This window comes from Melanerpes formicivorus, unplaced genomic scaffold, assembly GCF_026170545.1.
Source record: "Melanerpes formicivorus ecotype bairdi unplaced genomic scaffold, bMelFor1.0.p_v2 SCAF_72, whole genome shotgun sequence".
In the NCBI taxonomy this organism is placed as follows: Eukaryota; Metazoa; Chordata; class Aves; order Piciformes; family Picidae; genus Melanerpes; species Melanerpes formicivorus.
This window is the reverse complement of record NW_027142424.1, coordinates 2,814,294-2,832,561: the sequence shown is the minus strand read 5'-3', so window position 1 is coordinate 2,832,561 and position 18,268 is coordinate 2,814,294. Positions and strand designations below refer to the sequence as shown.

Below are 18,268 nucleotides of genomic sequence, written 5' to 3'. Positions count from 1 at the left end.
CATCACTTTGCCCTTGTTGAGCTCCCCAGAGCAGAGCTATTCTTCCACGTGAGCTAAAATAGATAAAGCCTGCTATATTGTCCATGATCTTGAAAGTCACCCTAGGAATCAAGTATAAACACTGCACTCACTCTAACTAGCAGGTACTCCAAATGCCTTATGGCGTGATCATTTTAACATGGGTTAAAATGTGGCTGAGAAGGGCTAAGCCACCAAACCCAATGTTCCCACAAAGCTGGGCTACTCTCTACTGTTAGAAATCCAGCTGCTGTTTTAAAATCAAGGCACTGATTATCTGCCAACACTAATTAATGAATGCGTAAACCAGCGCTGGACTACCCTCATTTCAACCACATCTCAGAGCTTCTCTCTTCCTGCCTTCCCTGGCAGGGCTCCAGCAGTGCCAGGTTTAGGTCTGGGCTTCCTTTCTCATTGCTAAAAATGCCACAGTTTAACCTAGAGCTTCTAGGCCAAACATCTCCAAGTGCTCACATTAAAGAAGTGGAGCTTCCATACAGTCACAAGGTGAAAGGACTGGCACCACCATCCCTAAGGTTCACCCACTCAAGGTTTACAATCACAAAGTACAACCCCCCAACTTGAAATCCCACATTCCATCTGAAATGTTCTTCTAAACTGAGGATCTAATTCCTAGGAGTCAAAGGCCACAGCACATTGGATGTTGAATGGGCTGTGACCTTTTTATTGCCCCGCAAAACCAGAGATGTTAATCCTAGGCAGTGGGAGAACAGGTACCATAAAGACATCTCAGCTGCACTGGGCTTCTGTTCAGCACTCATTCCTCTCCTCGGCTGCTTTTTGCACAAGGACATGTGTAACAACAATGCTGGGACTTTGCACCATTAGAGCTCTCCAACTGGATCCTGGCTCGTTCCCTTCTGCCAGCACCATCTGTTTCTACAGAGTAAACAGCCACTGTAGACAGGTTAAAGGAAAGGACACATTTTAAACAAGACTCTATGCCACTTAAACTGAGCAGAAAGAAGCTTGGTCTACATTTTCCATTATTTCATGTGGTGCTCATAAAGGAAGCATTGATTCTGAAAACACCACTGGTAAGAACAGATCTCATTTCATCGTGACTGCGCTACTCCCCTCAGTGTGCTCATAATGCAATCAAGAGAGAAATTTCTTTCCCCTCCCATTCAATTCTTAATTTCAAGTATAGAACAGCAGCGAAACTGATGTTTCCCCTTAAGTCACCACAACCAAACCCCCAAGTTCGTGCAACGCAAGGCCACGATTTATTGGCAGCTCCTTTGAAACATGGATGACTGAATAAAAAGACATTTGTAAAAAACCCAGGAAAATAAACAAATCTCATCTTTAAATGCATCACTTGAAGGTGTTGATTAAGGGGACACCATGTGCTGGCAGATCCTGGTGCAACTGACGGAACAACATGGCACATTTGTTCCTCTCCTGGGTTTTGCCCAGGGTGTGGAACAGCCGCGCTTGGAAGTAGAGAACGTCTCTGAGCTGCTCCTTGCAGTCCACTTTGGCAAAGTAAGTCTTGGCTTCATTGAGATTCAGGATAGCAGATTCCAAAGCTGTGGAGAAAAGAGGAACAGGCATATTTAAGATAACATCACAATAACAACTCCAAGCAATACAGCTCAGTTCTGAGGAGCCCACTTATAAATTCCTCAGCTTTTCAAAACAATTTGTGTCTTAGCAACATGGTCTTTCAGCTACTTTGTTATTTAGCCTCAGCTGCAAAACTCGGGGGTGAAAGTATGTAGATAAACAAGATTCCATTATAAACCCTGCATCTGTTGAATAATTCTAAATACATTTTTCCATCCCATAACTAGGTAACACACTTGGCTGTATCATTTAAACTCTTTTAAGAGTGACTGTGGAGCAGGATTCTGTATAGACACTGGTCTGCACTCCTAAGCCTCTGAGCATAGTTTCAGTAAAGAGGAGAATTACTCTTCACGCCACCTTCAACCTTCTTCTCTGGAGTGTAGGAAGCTGCAGAAGCCACCTGACATTTGGCCACCAAGAACATGGCACAGCCTTTGTCCAGGACAGCTCCGTGGGCCAAGACAGGTTCTATTGCCATGTGCAGAATGTTCAGGGCTTGTTCAGGAATGCCAAGGATCAGCTGAAAGAGAAATACTTGGTGGTTGATACTAGGATCCACTGGCAAGAGCAGCTTCTTCAGGGAAGACCAACACGCAGCACATCTGTTTCTAATGTGATGTTACAGACCAGGATGGACATTTTCCCCCCCACAATCTTCTTTTTAACCAAACCTCATTAGTAGAGCTGAGCTACTCTCTGCAATGATTAGACACGTCTCCTCCACTGCAGTCAGCTCTGCCAGCTCAGAATAAACACTAAAACTGAACTCCAGCACGAACACTATTTCTAATTGACGTGCCAAACTGTGCTACTAGGGAGCCAAAATACTAGCAGAAAAAAATAAGAAGTGAAATAATTAAGGCAGGGCAAATTTATTCTTGTCTGCTTAATTATATGCCATAACTACACATGAAACTCAACTTTTATTAACTCCCTCAAAAGATTTTACACTTAGAATATACTTCCTCAGAATCAATACTTTAATTTCAACAAGGTTGTGTTCTTAAATCTCACAGGAGTAAAAATGGTGTCCAGCTCCCCAGAATAAATGTTACCTTCCAGCCCTGTGAAAACACAAATCAGAAGTACCTGAGAGAAAGCCAAGTTGAGCACAGTTTCAGAAGCCAAGTACTGCAGGCTGTATTCTCGAGAGAGGGCAAGAGCCTGCAGCAGGACAGGCAGCGCTATGGTATGGCAGGATGACCTCCAGTAGAGCTCTGCTATCGACAGCAGCACACTGGCCAGAACAGGGGAAAGCATTACAAATCTTTTCTTTTGATGGAAAACATCCACTTGTTTCCCAGTTATTCCATCCATACTGTATTGATTCTATTATTAGATCACTGCATATACAGTAAACTTCAATTGCACCCTTAAGAGGAGATGCCACCGACATACAACAGATCAGCTAACACTGTAACTATTCTGTTTAGTACAAAGGTACAACTACACACACACAATTCTATTCCCTAGTTATTCTGGATGCAGTGTTTCCTTCTTCCCTAAGTCTTCATGAAAGCTAAAAATAAGTTTACTACCTTGTAATTTCCACATTAAAGGTTTGCAATGTGTACAAATCTACATAATAGCTTTCAATTCCACAGTATTTTGAGGACTCCTCCACATCCCAATTAATAAATGAAATTACCTTGCAGTCTCCAAATCACGGTAGGTAATCTGAAGACTAGTGAATTCTGAACACAGGCAAATTGAAAAGGCTGATTCTAATCGCTGCAAAGTGGTTCTAGTAGTCTGGAAATGAAACATTCTTACCTAATCACCATCTCAGTGTTCTTGATTTTCTGGCAGTGGATCAACAACTTCTGCAGAAGTTTGTGTGCCTCTGACATTTGATTTTGGGCTTTCAACACAATGGCTTTTCTGCCATGGTAGGAAGAAAACAACACAGGTCATATCTTTTGTATTTTAAATACAATTCTGCTCTTCAAAGCACAGTAAGATAGGCCTCTGTTCTGTGACCTCTGCTGCTTGTAAGTGCAGAATGGCACTCTGACAAAGTGTACACGTGACATACACATGGGCGGGGGGGAAAAATGGGTATCTCCCATTCCAATTGTACAACTCACAGGCAGAAAGTATCAAACTCATCAAACAGCTTTAGATAGAAACACAGAGATTGCCAGAACCAAAGGCCAAACAGGCAGCAGAAGCAGGAAGGGAGGCAAGCCAGAAAGCACAAGCAATTATTTGTATGAAAACCAGGTATGTGGTAAAGTAGCTAAAACTGACTTGAGCTGACAAGGACTTGGAGCAACAGGGAAAGAGGAAGAACAGGGAAATAAGAAACAAACACACAGCAGTGTGTTTGAATACACTGAAACCAAACACTGAGTGGCATATTTAAAGATCAGGGGAATCATACACGGTCCCATGCCAGAAGGACAAGCATTGGGCCCCACAGCTAGAATGTTGGTCACTGGCTAACTGGCATGGGTTGGTTTTAGGTGTTTTGCCTCATTGAAAATCAAAAAGAAATGGCTTTTAAGAGCAAGTTGGTGTGTATACCCATCAACTCACAAATTGTAACCATACTTATTTCTATCATGTCATTTGAAGTTAGAAACAAAAGCCCATTAGAGTGATAGTAAAATCGCATTGATCCATTTTGTGGATGTGGAAACCAGCACACAGATGAAGATACCCAAACTCAGAGCAGGCCTGAGACCTGTCAGCACTTCACATAAAACTCTGCTTGGTGCTTAGGTTTGTGCACAGTTCCCCTGGCAGATTTGGAAGAAGTACTTTGTGTTCTCTCAACAGATCTACAGCTCTAGAATAACACCAGCTTCAACAGTACCACTCTGGTTCTTAAAACGTCTGAAGAAATAGCCACAAATTATTACTGCAGGACAGACTCTAATGGAATAAGCACTCCAGGTCAGACAACACAGCTGTAATTAGTTCTGGAAAGGGAAGAACATATAAGCAGCTGTGACTGCCAGCAGTCATTTTGCTACTTTTCATTACCTTCGTGGGACACACGTATGCTGATTTGTGGTTTCTTACCTGTATACACCTTCAATGCTATTAAGTGCTGTGATTCCTGATACAAGAGAATCTGCTATATGGTATCTGCCATCATTCATGGCTCTCTCAAACTGTATTTTCTGATCAAACAGCATCCAAAGCTAAACAAAGAACATCCAGGAACAAGTTTTAGAAGCTGTGCTTACTTGTTTTTTTAGTTGTAATTTACTTTTTCTTTTCCCCTGTGAGTATTTCACAGTATCACCAAGGTTGGAAGAGACCTCAAAGATCATGAAGTCCAACCTGCTGCCACAGACCTCATGACTAGACCATGGTACTGAGTGCCACATCCAATCCCCTCTTGAACACATCCAGGGATGAGGACTCAACCACCTCCCTGGGCAGCCCATTCCAATGGCTAACAACTCTCTCAGTGAAGAACTTTCTCCTCACCTTGAGCCTAAACTTCCCCTGACACAGCCTGAGACTGTGTCCTTTTGTTCTGGTGCTGGTTGCCTGGGAGAAGAGACCAACTCCCTCCTGGCTACAACCACCCTTCAGGTAGTTGTAGAGAGCAATGAGGTCTCCCCTGAGCCTCCTCTTCTCCAGGCTAAACAATCCCAGCTCCCTCAGCCTCTCCTCATAGGGCTGTGCTCAAGGCCTCTCCCCAGCCTCGTTGCCCTTTTCTGGACACCTTCAAGTGTCTCAATGTCCTTCTTAAACTGAAGAGCCCAGAACTGGATACAGGACTCAAGGTGTGGCCTAACCAGTGCAGAGTACAGGGGCACAATGACTTCCCTGCTCCTGCTGGCCACACTATTATTCATGCAGGCCAGGATGCCACTGGCCTTCTTGGCCACCTGGGCACACTGCTGGCTCATGTTTAGGCAGCTGTCAATCAGCACCCCCAGGTCCCTTTCTGTTTGGGAGCTCTCCAGCCACTCCGACCCCAGCCTGTAGCTCTGCATGGGGTTGTTGTGGCCAAGGTGCAGCACCCAGCACTTGGATTTGTTGAATGCCATCATGTTGGACTCTGGCCATCTGTTCAGTCAGTTGAGGTCCCTCTGCAGAGCCCCTCTGCCCTCTAACAGATCAACATCTGCTCCCAACTTGGTGTCATCTGCAAATTTGCTGATGACTGACTCAATCCCTTCATCCAGATCATCAATGAAGATGTTAAAGAGCGTGAGGCCCAGCACTGATCCCTGGGGGACGCCACTGGCCGCCAGCTGGATGTGGCACCATTCACCACCACTCTCTGGGCTCAGCCCTCCAGCCAGTTCCTAACCCAGCAGAGTGCTGCTGTCCAAGCTATGAGCTGACAGCTTGGCCAGCAGTTTGCTGTGGGGGACGGTGTCTAGACACAGGTAACTCCACTGTCCAGTTACTGTATTTACTACATTACTCTCCTCAGTGGAAATGCTCAGGTCTGCATTAATGTTTCAATACCAAAACTCACCTACTGGACTGCATTTTAATTAAAAATCTCTTTTAAATCCTTACTAACATTCTGAAGCATTAGGCTTGCCCTGTAGTGAAAAGAGAAGGACCAAATTCTATTTAGGAGAACCTTGAACACTTCAGTGTGAATGCTGTCCTACAGATTCACTGTGTTAATGTGTTTCCCAGAGTCATGCAGAAATTGGTCTGTTCTCTCTGTTATTTCTGGACTGTAATATATCAAAGTAAGTAGCACTAATTAAACAGAACTTTGAAGCTCCAAATCAATGCAGAGCATTTAATTCCTGTATGTGCTCAAGAAGGAGTTTTACATTCCTCTGTCATTGATTTCTATCTAAACAGTTTTCCTTTGGAGGTTATGGTGAGATAAATGTCTTACCAGTCTTAAAACATATCTTTTCCTGCTTTTGTAGACAAGCTTTAGCTGCACAGCTTCCTATGAGGTCATGAGTGAAATTAGCAAACATACAGCCTAAGGCACACAGAGGGAAGAACTCAGATGCAATGGAATTCAGATCCTATTGTGTGAAAGTTACATAACTTGCAAACTAAAAGATAAACATTCTACCTGTGCATGCTGACTGTTGGGAGGGAATCTTTCCTTTAGGTGTTTCAGTATTTCAGAAGCAGCTGCAAAGTACCCCTGTAACACAGAAAGCACACTCTAACATACACTGAGACAAGCTCCACTCCCCTCAGTTTCAACACAGCCCTCTGGGGAAGAGCCAGCCAAGCCAAACCTGCATTTTCTTCGCCCCCAACGCAGACATTAAAGGCAGAACAAAACACGAGTTGAGTCTCGCCCGCTCTGTCAATAACACCCACACGGCCTCCTACGTCTGTGCAACCAGCCATAAGCCTCACCTGCTCTGCATGCAGCTCAGCCAGGTGACACAACACCACGGCGAAGGACTCGGTGTTATTCTGCTGAACGCCCACGTTCACAGCCTCCAGACTGTTCATGCTCAGCAATGTTTGGGCTTGTTGAAGTGCCATGGTGCTTGTGCAAGAGAAACGTCTTTTAGCTTTCAAGTAACAACCAACCATTTTTAACCTATGGTCTGGTTATGACAGCAGCCTACATGTTCTGGTAAGACAGGGGCCTGGGGGAGAATGAAAACTTGTAATGCATCTGCTATTCAGGAACTCTGGACTATGCAAGCACACCAAGGACTACACAGGGAATGCCGCACGCAGTCTAAGCACAGAGATGCTGCAAATGGGGGCAGAGGAAAAATTTATGCACGATTTGCCAGTACTAAATGGAAACTCAGTCTCTTCTCCAGTATGAGCTTTAAAGAGAATGGAAATATCTGCACTCAGCCTGTACTGAATCACAGCCTGATTGCTTTATTTTAGTGCACTGGAGAGAGAGAGTCACTTGTTACACCTACATAAACAACTCTAAATGCATTATGTGCTAACAAGTACAGTGTGCTAACCCAAGGAGCAGAATACCTGCGGCCGTATAGTCTCCAAATGGCAGTCTTCTGTGCTATACTGATGTCAATAAGCTCTGACAAGCTGTGTTTCCAGTGCAGCAGATCAGAGTCTTTTAAGGCATCCATTAGTTTGTTGGCAGCCTTTCCTGCAAAAGCTCTTTGCTGAACCAAGGACTGTATTCCCAGAGAAGCAAGGTACTGGGAAGAAGGAAGAAAAACATACCAACAGCATTGAAAGACAATGGAGTACATGGCTTTTACACTTATGCTTTGCATACAGCAGAGCAAGAGTTCTAAACTAAGGGGGGAAAAAAAGAAAAAAGAAATGGAGGTGATATTATTCAGCACAGACAAAGGAACAGTGCTTCAGGCACTTCTTTAAATACCCACTTATGCACACCCACACATATGTGAATGCCATTTTGCTAGATGTGAAAGGTAATTTCCACTCCCCCACACAGAAGTCTTAAAGAGGATGACAGGACTTGTACTTCCATTTCTCCAACGAAGAAACAGCCGTGAAAACACAGAGCCTTCCTCCTACCTTCCCCACCAAGCAGCTCTGTCTGCTCTCACTTCCCCATAAGAGCAGTTTAGTTCCTCTTAGAATAATTCTCTTAATACAGAGAGAACAACTTGGGTAAGACATAACTGAACTAAGCATTATCAAGCCAACAGATTCAGGGCACAAAACTAGCTAAGGGGAGGGCTCCCTCACAAGATTTCACAGGAGCCCTACAAGTAAACATATTTCAAAGCCTTGCCAGAGGCATCAGTAGTGAGTTTCAGGGAAGGTGGAGGCAAAAGAACCTCCCTCAAGCACCAGCAGATTGTGCTATGGGCCTAAGGCTGAAATAGTGTCTGAAAAATAAACAAGTTAGGAGGAAAAACAGTGAACCTTGAAATAATGCACTGGCATTAAAGGAACTGAGCTCTGGTTTGTTAATATGAAGAGTCAAAGTCATAATTCAGTACACATTTTTGAGAATTAAAATAGAGTTGTTTAAATTCAGTTGCATATTTTGAACAGACCAACCACAGAACTCCAAATCCTATCTTGCACACTCCCCTTGCCACATGAAGTTAAGGATAAGTGAAATGGACTCACTGGCAAACCAAAATGTAAAGATTTGTTCACAGAGTGCTCCAGCAGGACACAACTATCAAATATCTTTTGCTCCAGGATGTACAACCAGCTCTAGCAAGAAAAGAAAGAAAGAAAGAATTACAATCTCATTGTCAATAGCTAATGGCTGCAGCACTTTTAACTTCCCTTTTTGCACAGAATGCACAAAAACTCACTGGAAATACAAACCACTGTTCAGAAGTGATACTAAGGAAACAAGGATATATATCAGAAGTGCAGCTAGTCTGGGACACTGGCTGGACAGCAGTCAGCACTGGAGGTTCAGAGTAATGCATGGAAACCCCACTGCACAGTTAACTGGGGGCAGCAGTATCTCAGGACTCTGATACTACTGACATCAATTCACTGTAACAAAAATATTACAGAATAAAATAGAGAAATCTAAGTCTTTCCCTCCTCACTTTGGTTTGCTCCAAAGCAGGCTTATCAGTCTTTTAAGGATCCAACAGGCAGTAAGGAGGAAGTTTATGAAATACTTTATCTCTTTAAAATATATCAGACTAAACTTCAACTTAGTGCTGAGATCTCAGTATCCTGGGATCACAACTGTCTAAGAAAACAGTTCTGAGCTGCAACAAACCCACCCAGTTTGTTGCTCTGAGTGACCCATCTGCCAGAAGCAACGTCACCCCACTGCTGGACAGTCAGCTTGAAATTACTGATGCATTTGATGAGATACAACTGTAAGAGCAGCTCTGCACCAGTTCCTGAGCAAAGGCTTGGATAAGGCTCTCTTCTCTCTATTAACAAGTGACAGGATGAGATGAAATGGCCTCAGGTTGCACCAGTGGAGGTTTATGGTGGATAATAGAAGAAACTTCTTCACTGAAAGGGTTGTCAAACACTGGAGTATGATCCACAGGAAGGTGGTTGAATCCCCAGCCCTGGAGGTGTTTAAAAGGGGCAGCGAAGTGGTGCTGAGGAACATGGTTTAGGCCCAGACCTGGTTAGATCACAGTTGGACTTGATGATCATAAAGATCTTTTCCAACCAAAATGATTCAATAACAACACAAACACAGGTGACTTAAGCTCCATTTCAACCCCACTCTCTCACCAGGCAGTGCTGCAAGCAAACATGGTCATTAGACTCCTGTGCAATTCGGATGGCTTCCTGGAGCGCGAGCTCAGCCTGTTGGCTATCAGCAAACAAAAAGGGAGAACATATTAGCATTCCCACAGTGCTTAAAATACAGCATTACAGTAGAAATGGATATTGATCTAAATGATGCATATTGCACTCAGAAGAGAACTCTGATTTAATAGACTGCTGAGAAAGCCTGCATTCTCCTCCTAGCACTCTAGCAATATATTCTAGTCTTGGAGATAATAAGTAAGACAGCATCTAGGAGCCACTACAAAAACACAGCTTAGCCCCTAAGTGGGCTTTCAAACCCTGTACATGCCAATGTGCCAGGCTATTGTTTGAACAGGGGCAACATTTAATGTCTGCCTGTGTAGAAAATGTTGTTCCTCTCAATTTTGCAGATGGAAGGATCCCATCTCCAGGCCTTTTACATGATGGATCCAGGCAGCAGTCAATAAATGCACACCATGTATGGAGATGGGTAAATCAGCTTTATCAATAAAATAACTCACACTCTGTGGCATTTTAAAATAAAAAAGCTCAGTGTGGCATTTTAAACTAAAAAAGCTCAGATGGTTGGGTTTGTATTTTGCTTGTTTGGTTTGTTTAAATTGAGAATAATAGAAAGCCAACCACATTTTCTTGAGAATATGACTGAAAACAGGCATCCATGTTCACTGACCTTTCTGAGGTCAAGGAAATGTAGCAATTGAGAACTTAAATACCTAGGAAACCATTGCAGTTGGACATAGACAAATGTCAGCTCTCACCCTGCAGTCGACGGCTCAGTTATTATGGAAACCAAATAAATATCAAACAAAACAGATCAAGATTCCAAGAAAACTCCAGCCCAACTGTAGTGGTTATCAAAGCAGAGAAAGTCCCTTCTCTCCCTGGACTGACAAAAAGGTCAGCACTTAGGAAACATAACAAGATGGGTTTGAGTTACATTAACTTACTAATGACCAAAGCGACAGTGCAGGGCAGCCAGGTTGAGAGCTGCGTATCTCAGGCTCCGACCGTAACCTTCATCCCCATTGCTTTTGCTTTCTGCTCCAGTGAGAATCAAACGGTCAAAATAATGCAGCAGGCTGTGTGTTGAGCTGAAGACATCTTGCACTCTGAGACTATTTAAGTAGCTTAAATAATGCTACAAAAAAAAAAGATAAAAATGAAGGCAAACCAGCTTTACATCTACAGAACTATTAAAACAAAGTGCTGGGTCAGAAGCTGCAGGGACACTGATAATACCCGTGCAGAGTGTCTGTAAATCTTGGGTAAAATGGGTTGTTTTCCATAGCAGAATCTTCCAAATGGTGTCCCATAGGCCAATATTTGGCTGTCAGAATGATCCCATCCAGTCTGAGGCCTCTACACAGGTGAGATCCCTGTATTTATGTTCTAAGACAGACTGGGAATGGAGGCATGACTCACACTGTATTTGCACTCAGGAAGATACTCAGAAGTGTGAGCACTGTTTCCAAATACTGTGCAGACAGAAGATGATAAAACTATTTATTTTCTTCTTGGCATTGAGACATGGTCAGGACAATCCTGTATGTCAGACAACCAGAACACTGGAAAGGACTTCTGCAGTTGTTAAGTCCAGCCCCTGCTATCACAGAATGTTAGGGGCTGGAAGGGGCTCCACAGATTATCTAGTCCAACCTCCCTGCCAGAGCAGGATCACCTAGAGTAGGTCACATGTGTCCAGGCAGGTTTTGAATGTCTCCAGAGAAGGAGACTCCATGACCTCTCTGGACAGCCTGTTCCAGTGTTCTGGGATAGGTTAGCCCTTCCAAGGATGTATCTTCAAAGGGTAGCAAGGGAAAAGCTGACTGGGAACTCAGGGAACTTGCACAAAAGTAAGTTGTTGAGGAAAAAGCAAATGCCCACAGCTGGTTCCAGACCAGCTCTCAGGGGGAGCTGTCTACTGCTTTCGGTAGAAATTGCTATTAAGCAGCAGGAGTGAACATCAGTAAGAAATATCAACAGATATTGCACTTAACACTGATTTTAAAGCCACAGGAATACAAGGCCTGAGATTCTTAGGAAAACATATGTAAAAAGAACTAAGTTTTAGATTTAGCTCAACAAGAACACACTCACAGAGTACCACCAAAATTAAGAGGATTATAGCCATGCATAAAGATAGCCATGTGGTTAAGTACTAAGCTTAACTTTAATTAAAGTTTCTGTACCTTCAGGAGTTTCAGCCTGAATTACTAAATATTTACATGCATCTTGCTCACATTTTTATCATCTGCTTATTTTTCAATACACAATAAATTACTCCCCAATAATCCCATCCCAGACACAAGAAATGCCTTTACAGCCATTTTTTTGGGATGAAGAAAAAGATACTTACTGCTTCAGCAAAATCTGGATTAAATTTTAACAAGTTGTTCAATTCCTTTTGTAAGGATGCTGGAGTAAGAGCCTTTGTTTCATCATTCTTTAATAGAGAAGCCTGGAATAAAAATCAAAAACTAAAAGCTAAGTAACTCAAACTGGAGGGCTACAAATGTCTTTGGATACACACTAGTCAGTTTATCTGCTTAGAGAGAACACTAAAGAAGGTTTTGCAACAGCCCTGTCTACTATGATGCTCAAAGATCAGTGGCAGCTTTATTCTACACTATATTGTATTATATTTCACTTTCCAGACATCAGAGAAGTTTATTCAAAGGGCTGTCTAAGTTTCTCTTTGAAGGACTAATACAACAGACTGCTCCCTGGAATTGCATCAATCTCCTCACACACAAAAAATCAGGACACTAAACAAAAGCAAATCCACAGTTTGCTTTGGCAAGTAGTTGAATTAATCAAAATTGACTATAATCAAGTTACTAGAGTAAGCACTACTGAGCAATGAAGAGACTTCACATTTCAGAACCCTCCTAAACATTCCCATTCCTCCAGAAAATTCTAATTAGGAAGGGGAAAAAAATTATACACAGTGGTAACAGACACTCTACTTAAATCACACCAGCTAAAAACCACAGTATCACAATGGCACTGCAGTTCATGCCATGCACCAGATCACTAACAACTGTCCTGCCTTCTCCTTCAACCCCATTTCTAACTCAGTTCTTGGATAAGGGGTCCCCTATTCTGCATGTTTATGGACACTGAAGTGCCAACTGGATCTAGATCACAAGGGTCTGTGTGCCTGTGGTGCCAGCAACCACAGCAAGTAAGAGCATGCACCAGCAGGCAACCACTGTTGACCAGCAAGCTGGACTAGACAGGAAGCTGGTTAAGCAGTTTGAGAGTCAAGTTATGAAACAGCCATAAAACTGGGCTGGATATGTTTCTCTGAATGAGGCAGCTGGAGGAAGTCCAGGCCAACCAGGAGGTCTTAAGCCAACCAACAGAGAGACACTGGGACCTTTGGGTCAACCAAGAGATGCATTTTTATGTATCATGCCTTTCTGCTGGAGGCAGCTGGAAGCAAGACAATGCAGGAGCCAGTTACTTAACAAAGAAGGCATATGGTGGAATTAAGAGAGGGAGGGAGAAAGAGAGAGTGCAAGTGTATGTATTTCACACTAATAGACCTTCCTCCTCATCAGTCAGAGAGCAAAACAGGGTAACAGGCAGCATGCTCAGACTCCATGCTGGTTACACTGAGGGTCAGGGAGCCGCAGGAGCCTTGTCACAATCAGGCTACTGAATTCAACAGCCCCCAAGAGTCAAGAACCTCATGGGGCTGAGAAGTTACTTTGAACTTTTAAAGTGTTCACAGAACACTACAGATTACAGGCATATCACATAGCAAGCTATAAGCATGCAGTGCATTTACTGACACTTGTGCCCATGTGTATTTTTGCTCCATTTTGCCTTTACCACCTAAAATAATCAACAAAGCCACACATTTCACAGCCGTCAAGTCTGAGGTGAGAAGTCAGAAATGACCTTCTCAGAGGGCTGTTCAGTCTGGAGAAGAGAAGGCTCCGAGGTGACCTAATTGTGGCCTTCCAGTATCTGAAAGGGGCCTACAGGAAGGCTGGGGAGGGACTTCTCAGGATATCAGGTAGTGATAGGACTAGGGGGAATGGGATGAAGCTGGAGGTGGGGAGATTCAGGCTGGATATGAGGAGGAGGTTCTTCACCATGAGAGTGGTGAAGCCCTGGAATGGGTTGTCCAGGGAAGTGGTTGAGGCCCCGTCCCTGGAGGTGTTTAAGCCCAGGCTGGATGAGGCTCTGGCCAGCCTGATCTAGTGTGGGGTGTCCCTGCCCATGGCAGGGGGGTTGGAACTAGATGATCCTTGTGGTCCCTTCCAACCCTGACTGATACTATGATACTATGATACAGTGTTCACGCCCAGATAAAACACTTTTAACCCCAAGCACGCATACTGAGCAGCTACATGCAAGATATCAACAAATCTTTAACATATCTAAGAAAACATCATGTCTGACACTGTGAATAACACTGAAGGTGAACTTCATCTTATGGATCATTTCCTCAGCTTTATTCAGAATTAACATACCTGCTGAGAAAGAAAATACTCTGCTTGTTTCTGGGAAAGAGGCCCACTGCAAGACATCTCTTCTTCCCTGAGAAGAAGCACTTTGGTTAGAAACAAGGGCAATGAAATAAAATACAAGGAAATACATTTTGTCAGACACTCCACAGTTTTGCTTTAGAAAGTTTTATGAGATACTATAGCTCAAAGCACAAAAGAGGACTAAAGGGAGGGAAAATTTAATAAAGAATAAAATCTACTGCATCAAATTCAGCCATCCAAATTATTTCACACAGTTTACTTGTAATCTTCAACCTGCAGAGACCATAGTCAGCATGAATGCTACTCATAAAAACACAAAGAATAACTGCAGACAGAAGATTTGGGGCTGACATATTCAAAGCATTTTGCTCTGGTTTTCCTCTCTTCTGCAGATACCCACAATGATGAACTGGCACTTTGGCCACACTCCAGAAAACTGTTCTGCAAGCACAGGCAGAAGTTTATTCCACGGGAAGACAGCATCTATAGCACCCATCAGGCTCCAAAAGCTGTTGGCTGACTCACACTGTAGCACAAGCACAGGCTTATATAAAGACAATTTAGAAAAGTACACTTGAAATATACACAAAATGCTTTTAGAATTATTCTCACAAGAGATGAGCTCTTTAATGAGTGGAAAGTCTCAATATCTGCTTCTCATTTTTGTTGTAAATAGATGCAAAATCTTTTACTTGGAGAAGAGAAGCCAAAAAAAAATATGAAGCTTAAGTTTTCCTTAGCGAGCAATCCTTCCTTGCTGGAAGCAGAAGTGACCTCTCCAATAGCTTTAGCACAACCAGAAGAATCACTCAGCAGTGGGCTGTGCAGGAGGGAACAGTGGGCAGCACCTCGATTCCCTAAGTAAGTCTAAAAGCAGGGTACTGTCACCTTCCAAGGGACACCGAGCAGAGCTGTGCCATTTGCAAATGTCACCACACGGTGGCACCAAGGAAGCGCAGATGCCACCCAGCTCTGACTGTGTCTATGAGGCTTTAAAGCAAATACAGGATTACAGCACACCACATCACAACATCGCGGCTGAAGTCGTTATGATAGGGCATGCCTAGGGTGCAGTTTGGAATGTTTAATGGAGCAGCATCTTGAGCTGAACAAAGCTTAAAACTTAGAGAAGTAATCCAAAATAAAAGTAATTCTCTTAAGAAGGAATATTAATGTATCACCTTAAAGGTTCATCAAGTTCTTCTTTCTCCATTTTCCCCTCCATGTCTTCTGTATTTGTCAGTTCCACATCATTCTTATCAATCTCACTCTTTTTCTCATCATTTTGGAAGTACTGCTGAAGTGCAGTGTAAAGTTTATAGACCTGACTGAAAGAAAGCTTATTGTATGCCAAGATCATATGGCGCAGAAACAGACCTGCAAAGGAAAACATCTGTCATGACAGCTGTCTGCAGGGCTGCTGTTCCAAAGAGGAGCATCATAACAACCAGAAGCTTAAATCACACTAATTTAAGTGTCTCGTGTCAGCCTACCAACTGATACAACTCAATTTTGCAGAGTGTAAATCTGGTATCAATTTAGTGACAGATCTCACAGACTATCTGATCACTGAAAAGTTGTTAGGATCAGTAACTACATGATATGCAGACACTGGTTAATATGAAACACGAAAGCAAGACAAAAATGATACCATGCATTTTTCACACCTCCCCAAATAGAAAAGCAAAGTTCTAGTCTGAATGAGTTATGTCAATGATAGATATCACATTAAATATAGCTTAGAAATAACAATTAGTTACCTACTACACTTGTTTTATGAACTTCTGGCTCTGTCCCTGTAAATGAATCTGAAAGGTCATCAAAAAATTGTTCCATATCTTTCAATTCTCCTTCTGCCATAAGTTTTAGCCTGAATGGGGAAAGAAAAGCACAATATGCATCAAATAAAATACTTATTTCATTTATAGATGAGTGAACACAAATCAAACCAAGTGGCAGCTAATTCATTAGTCCTAGAAGGTTTTTATGCACATGAGCCAAACAAAAACATACTAAATAGTAATCACAAGGCAAGCATGAACCAGATTTGGTTTTCCTTTAAACTTTTTTGTTTGTTTAGTAAAGAAAACTATTAGAAAAGATTTGTGTTCTTTTACAAAACTCTTAGGAAGCCAAAATAGTTTGGTTTTTAAAACTGTCGCTCTTTAATGAGTTAACAAACATCAAAATAGATCTCCTGTATCACAGAAACTTTAAAACTGGTTTCAAGTGTTTGGTTTATGTGCCTTTCAGAACTTTGAGAACCAGGAAAAAGATAGAAGCACATTTTTTTTCCTCTAAATCTCTGACTTTACAAACTATAAATTTACACATTTCAGAGCACTTCTTTATGGCTATCTGAGCAAATACGATTCTATGATATAATGTGGATCATGTATATAATGAGTTTATCATCTTCCACAAAAATATTGGTTTGTAGTGGTGGTATTTTAACATTTTCCACACAGAATACAGAAACTACAAAAGGGAAGGGATTAACCAAACAACCCAAGCAGTTCCTTGCTCTCCAGCAGCAGGGAAACACAACTCGCTCTGACTTCATGCCTCCCCACCCAGGACAAGACCACAGCAGGAGCCAGTGTCTGGTCCTCAGCAACTCTGAAACACCCCATGCCCGACAGCAGGGACCGCTGTAAGGGTTTCCTGAGGGAGGGCGGGGGAGAAAAGAGGCGCGGCCCCGGCGCCCACCTGATGTGCAGGGAGCTCGCCAGTTGCGGGCAGGACTCCTCGATGGCCTTGTGCAGTCGCGACAGAGGCATATCAGGGCCCTGGGAACAAGAGCGGTATGTCACGACAGGCAACAACGAAGCGGCCTGTGGGGGGCGGCCTGTGGGGGTCACCCTCCCTCCCCCTCAGGGCTAGGCCCAGGCCCGCTCCCGACCTGCAACAACGGCAACAGCAGCCGGTTGAGCCGCCGCCGCTCTAGTAGGCCGAGCTGCGAGCCGGCGCGGCCCAGCTCGCTCAGGAGCACCAGCAGTGCCATCTTGTAGGGGGTGACCCAGTCCTTGATGCCGAAGACATTGGCGTGCACCACGCCATTCGTCATCATCGGGTTGAAGTAGAGGCTCTCGTGTACGCTCGCCATGGCGGCATCCGCCCGGCCGCCCAGTCGCCCGGGAAACCGGCTTCTCGTCCTGGCCAATCGCTGCTGCCGCCGCCGTCACGTGGACTGGCACTGCGGCCAATAGGAGGAGGTGTTCTCATCCTCCAACACGGGTCCGGCTGGCGGGCCGAGCCCAGGAGAACAGTGCCGGGCAGAGAAGGATCCGCGAGACGCCGCCTGGCGGGAAGCGGGCGAAGGGCGGGAACAGTGTCACAAGGCGCGCGCGCGGGGGTCGGCATCGCGCCGGGTACTCCGAGCTGCCACCGGCGAGCTATGGCCATCGCTTATGTGGGCTCGACACAGCCTGGTAGCATGGAATTGCAGAATCATGGAATCATTTTGGTTGGAAAAGATCTTCAAGATCGTCAAGGCCAGCCACGATCTAACTCCACCAAGGCTGGTGCTAAACCATGTCCCTCAGCACCACATCTCTGCACCTGTGAAATACCTCCAGGGATGGGGATTCAACCACCTCCTCGAGAAGCTTGTTGCATTGTTTGAGAACCCTTTCAGTGAAGAAGTTTCTTCTAATATCAAACCTAAATCTCCCATAGTGCAACTTGAGGCCCTCTAACTTGTTACTAGGGAGAAGAGGGCCACCCCTGCCTGCCTCTGCCCTCCTTTCTGTTAGTTATAGACAGCAAGACCTCTGCTCAGCCTCTTTTTCTCCAGGCTCAACAATCCCAGTTCCCTCAGCCATTCCTCAGAATACTTTCAGACTGTTCTCTGGACAAGCTCCAGCACCAAGATGTCCTCCTTGGAGTGAGGAGCCCAAACTGAACCTGGCACTCAAGGTGTTGCCTCACCAGTGCCAAGTACAGGGGGACAATCACATCCATGGTTACACTATTTCTTATTCAGGCCAGGATACTGGTGGCCTTCTTGGCCCCCTCAC

At 44.0% G+C, this 18,268-nt stretch overlaps 1 protein-coding gene across 1 annotated transcript; it reads right to left on the bottom strand.

The window, feature by feature from the left end:
* Positions 1-1,242: 1,242 nt before the first annotated feature.
* On the bottom strand, positions 1,243-17,378 carry ANAPC5 (anaphase promoting complex subunit 5). The gene is made up of 17 exons (XM_068163471.1): positions 17,152-17,378; positions 16,959-17,038; positions 16,010-16,119; positions 15,431-15,626; positions 14,232-14,298; positions 12,104-12,205; positions 10,695-10,885; positions 9,706-9,787; positions 8,611-8,700; positions 7,519-7,700; positions 6,925-7,060; positions 6,629-6,703; positions 4,639-4,760; positions 3,385-3,492; positions 2,701-2,848; positions 1,969-2,131; positions 1,243-1,571 (listed from the first exon to the last, which is right to left on the bottom strand). The coding sequence occupies exons 1-17, from the start codon at positions 17,353-17,355 to the stop codon at positions 1,357-1,359; spliced, it is 2,271 nt and encodes a 756-aa protein (XP_068019572.1). The 5' UTR covers positions 17,356-17,378; the 3' UTR covers positions 1,243-1,356.
* Between the last annotated feature and the right edge of the window lie 890 nt (positions 17,379-18,268).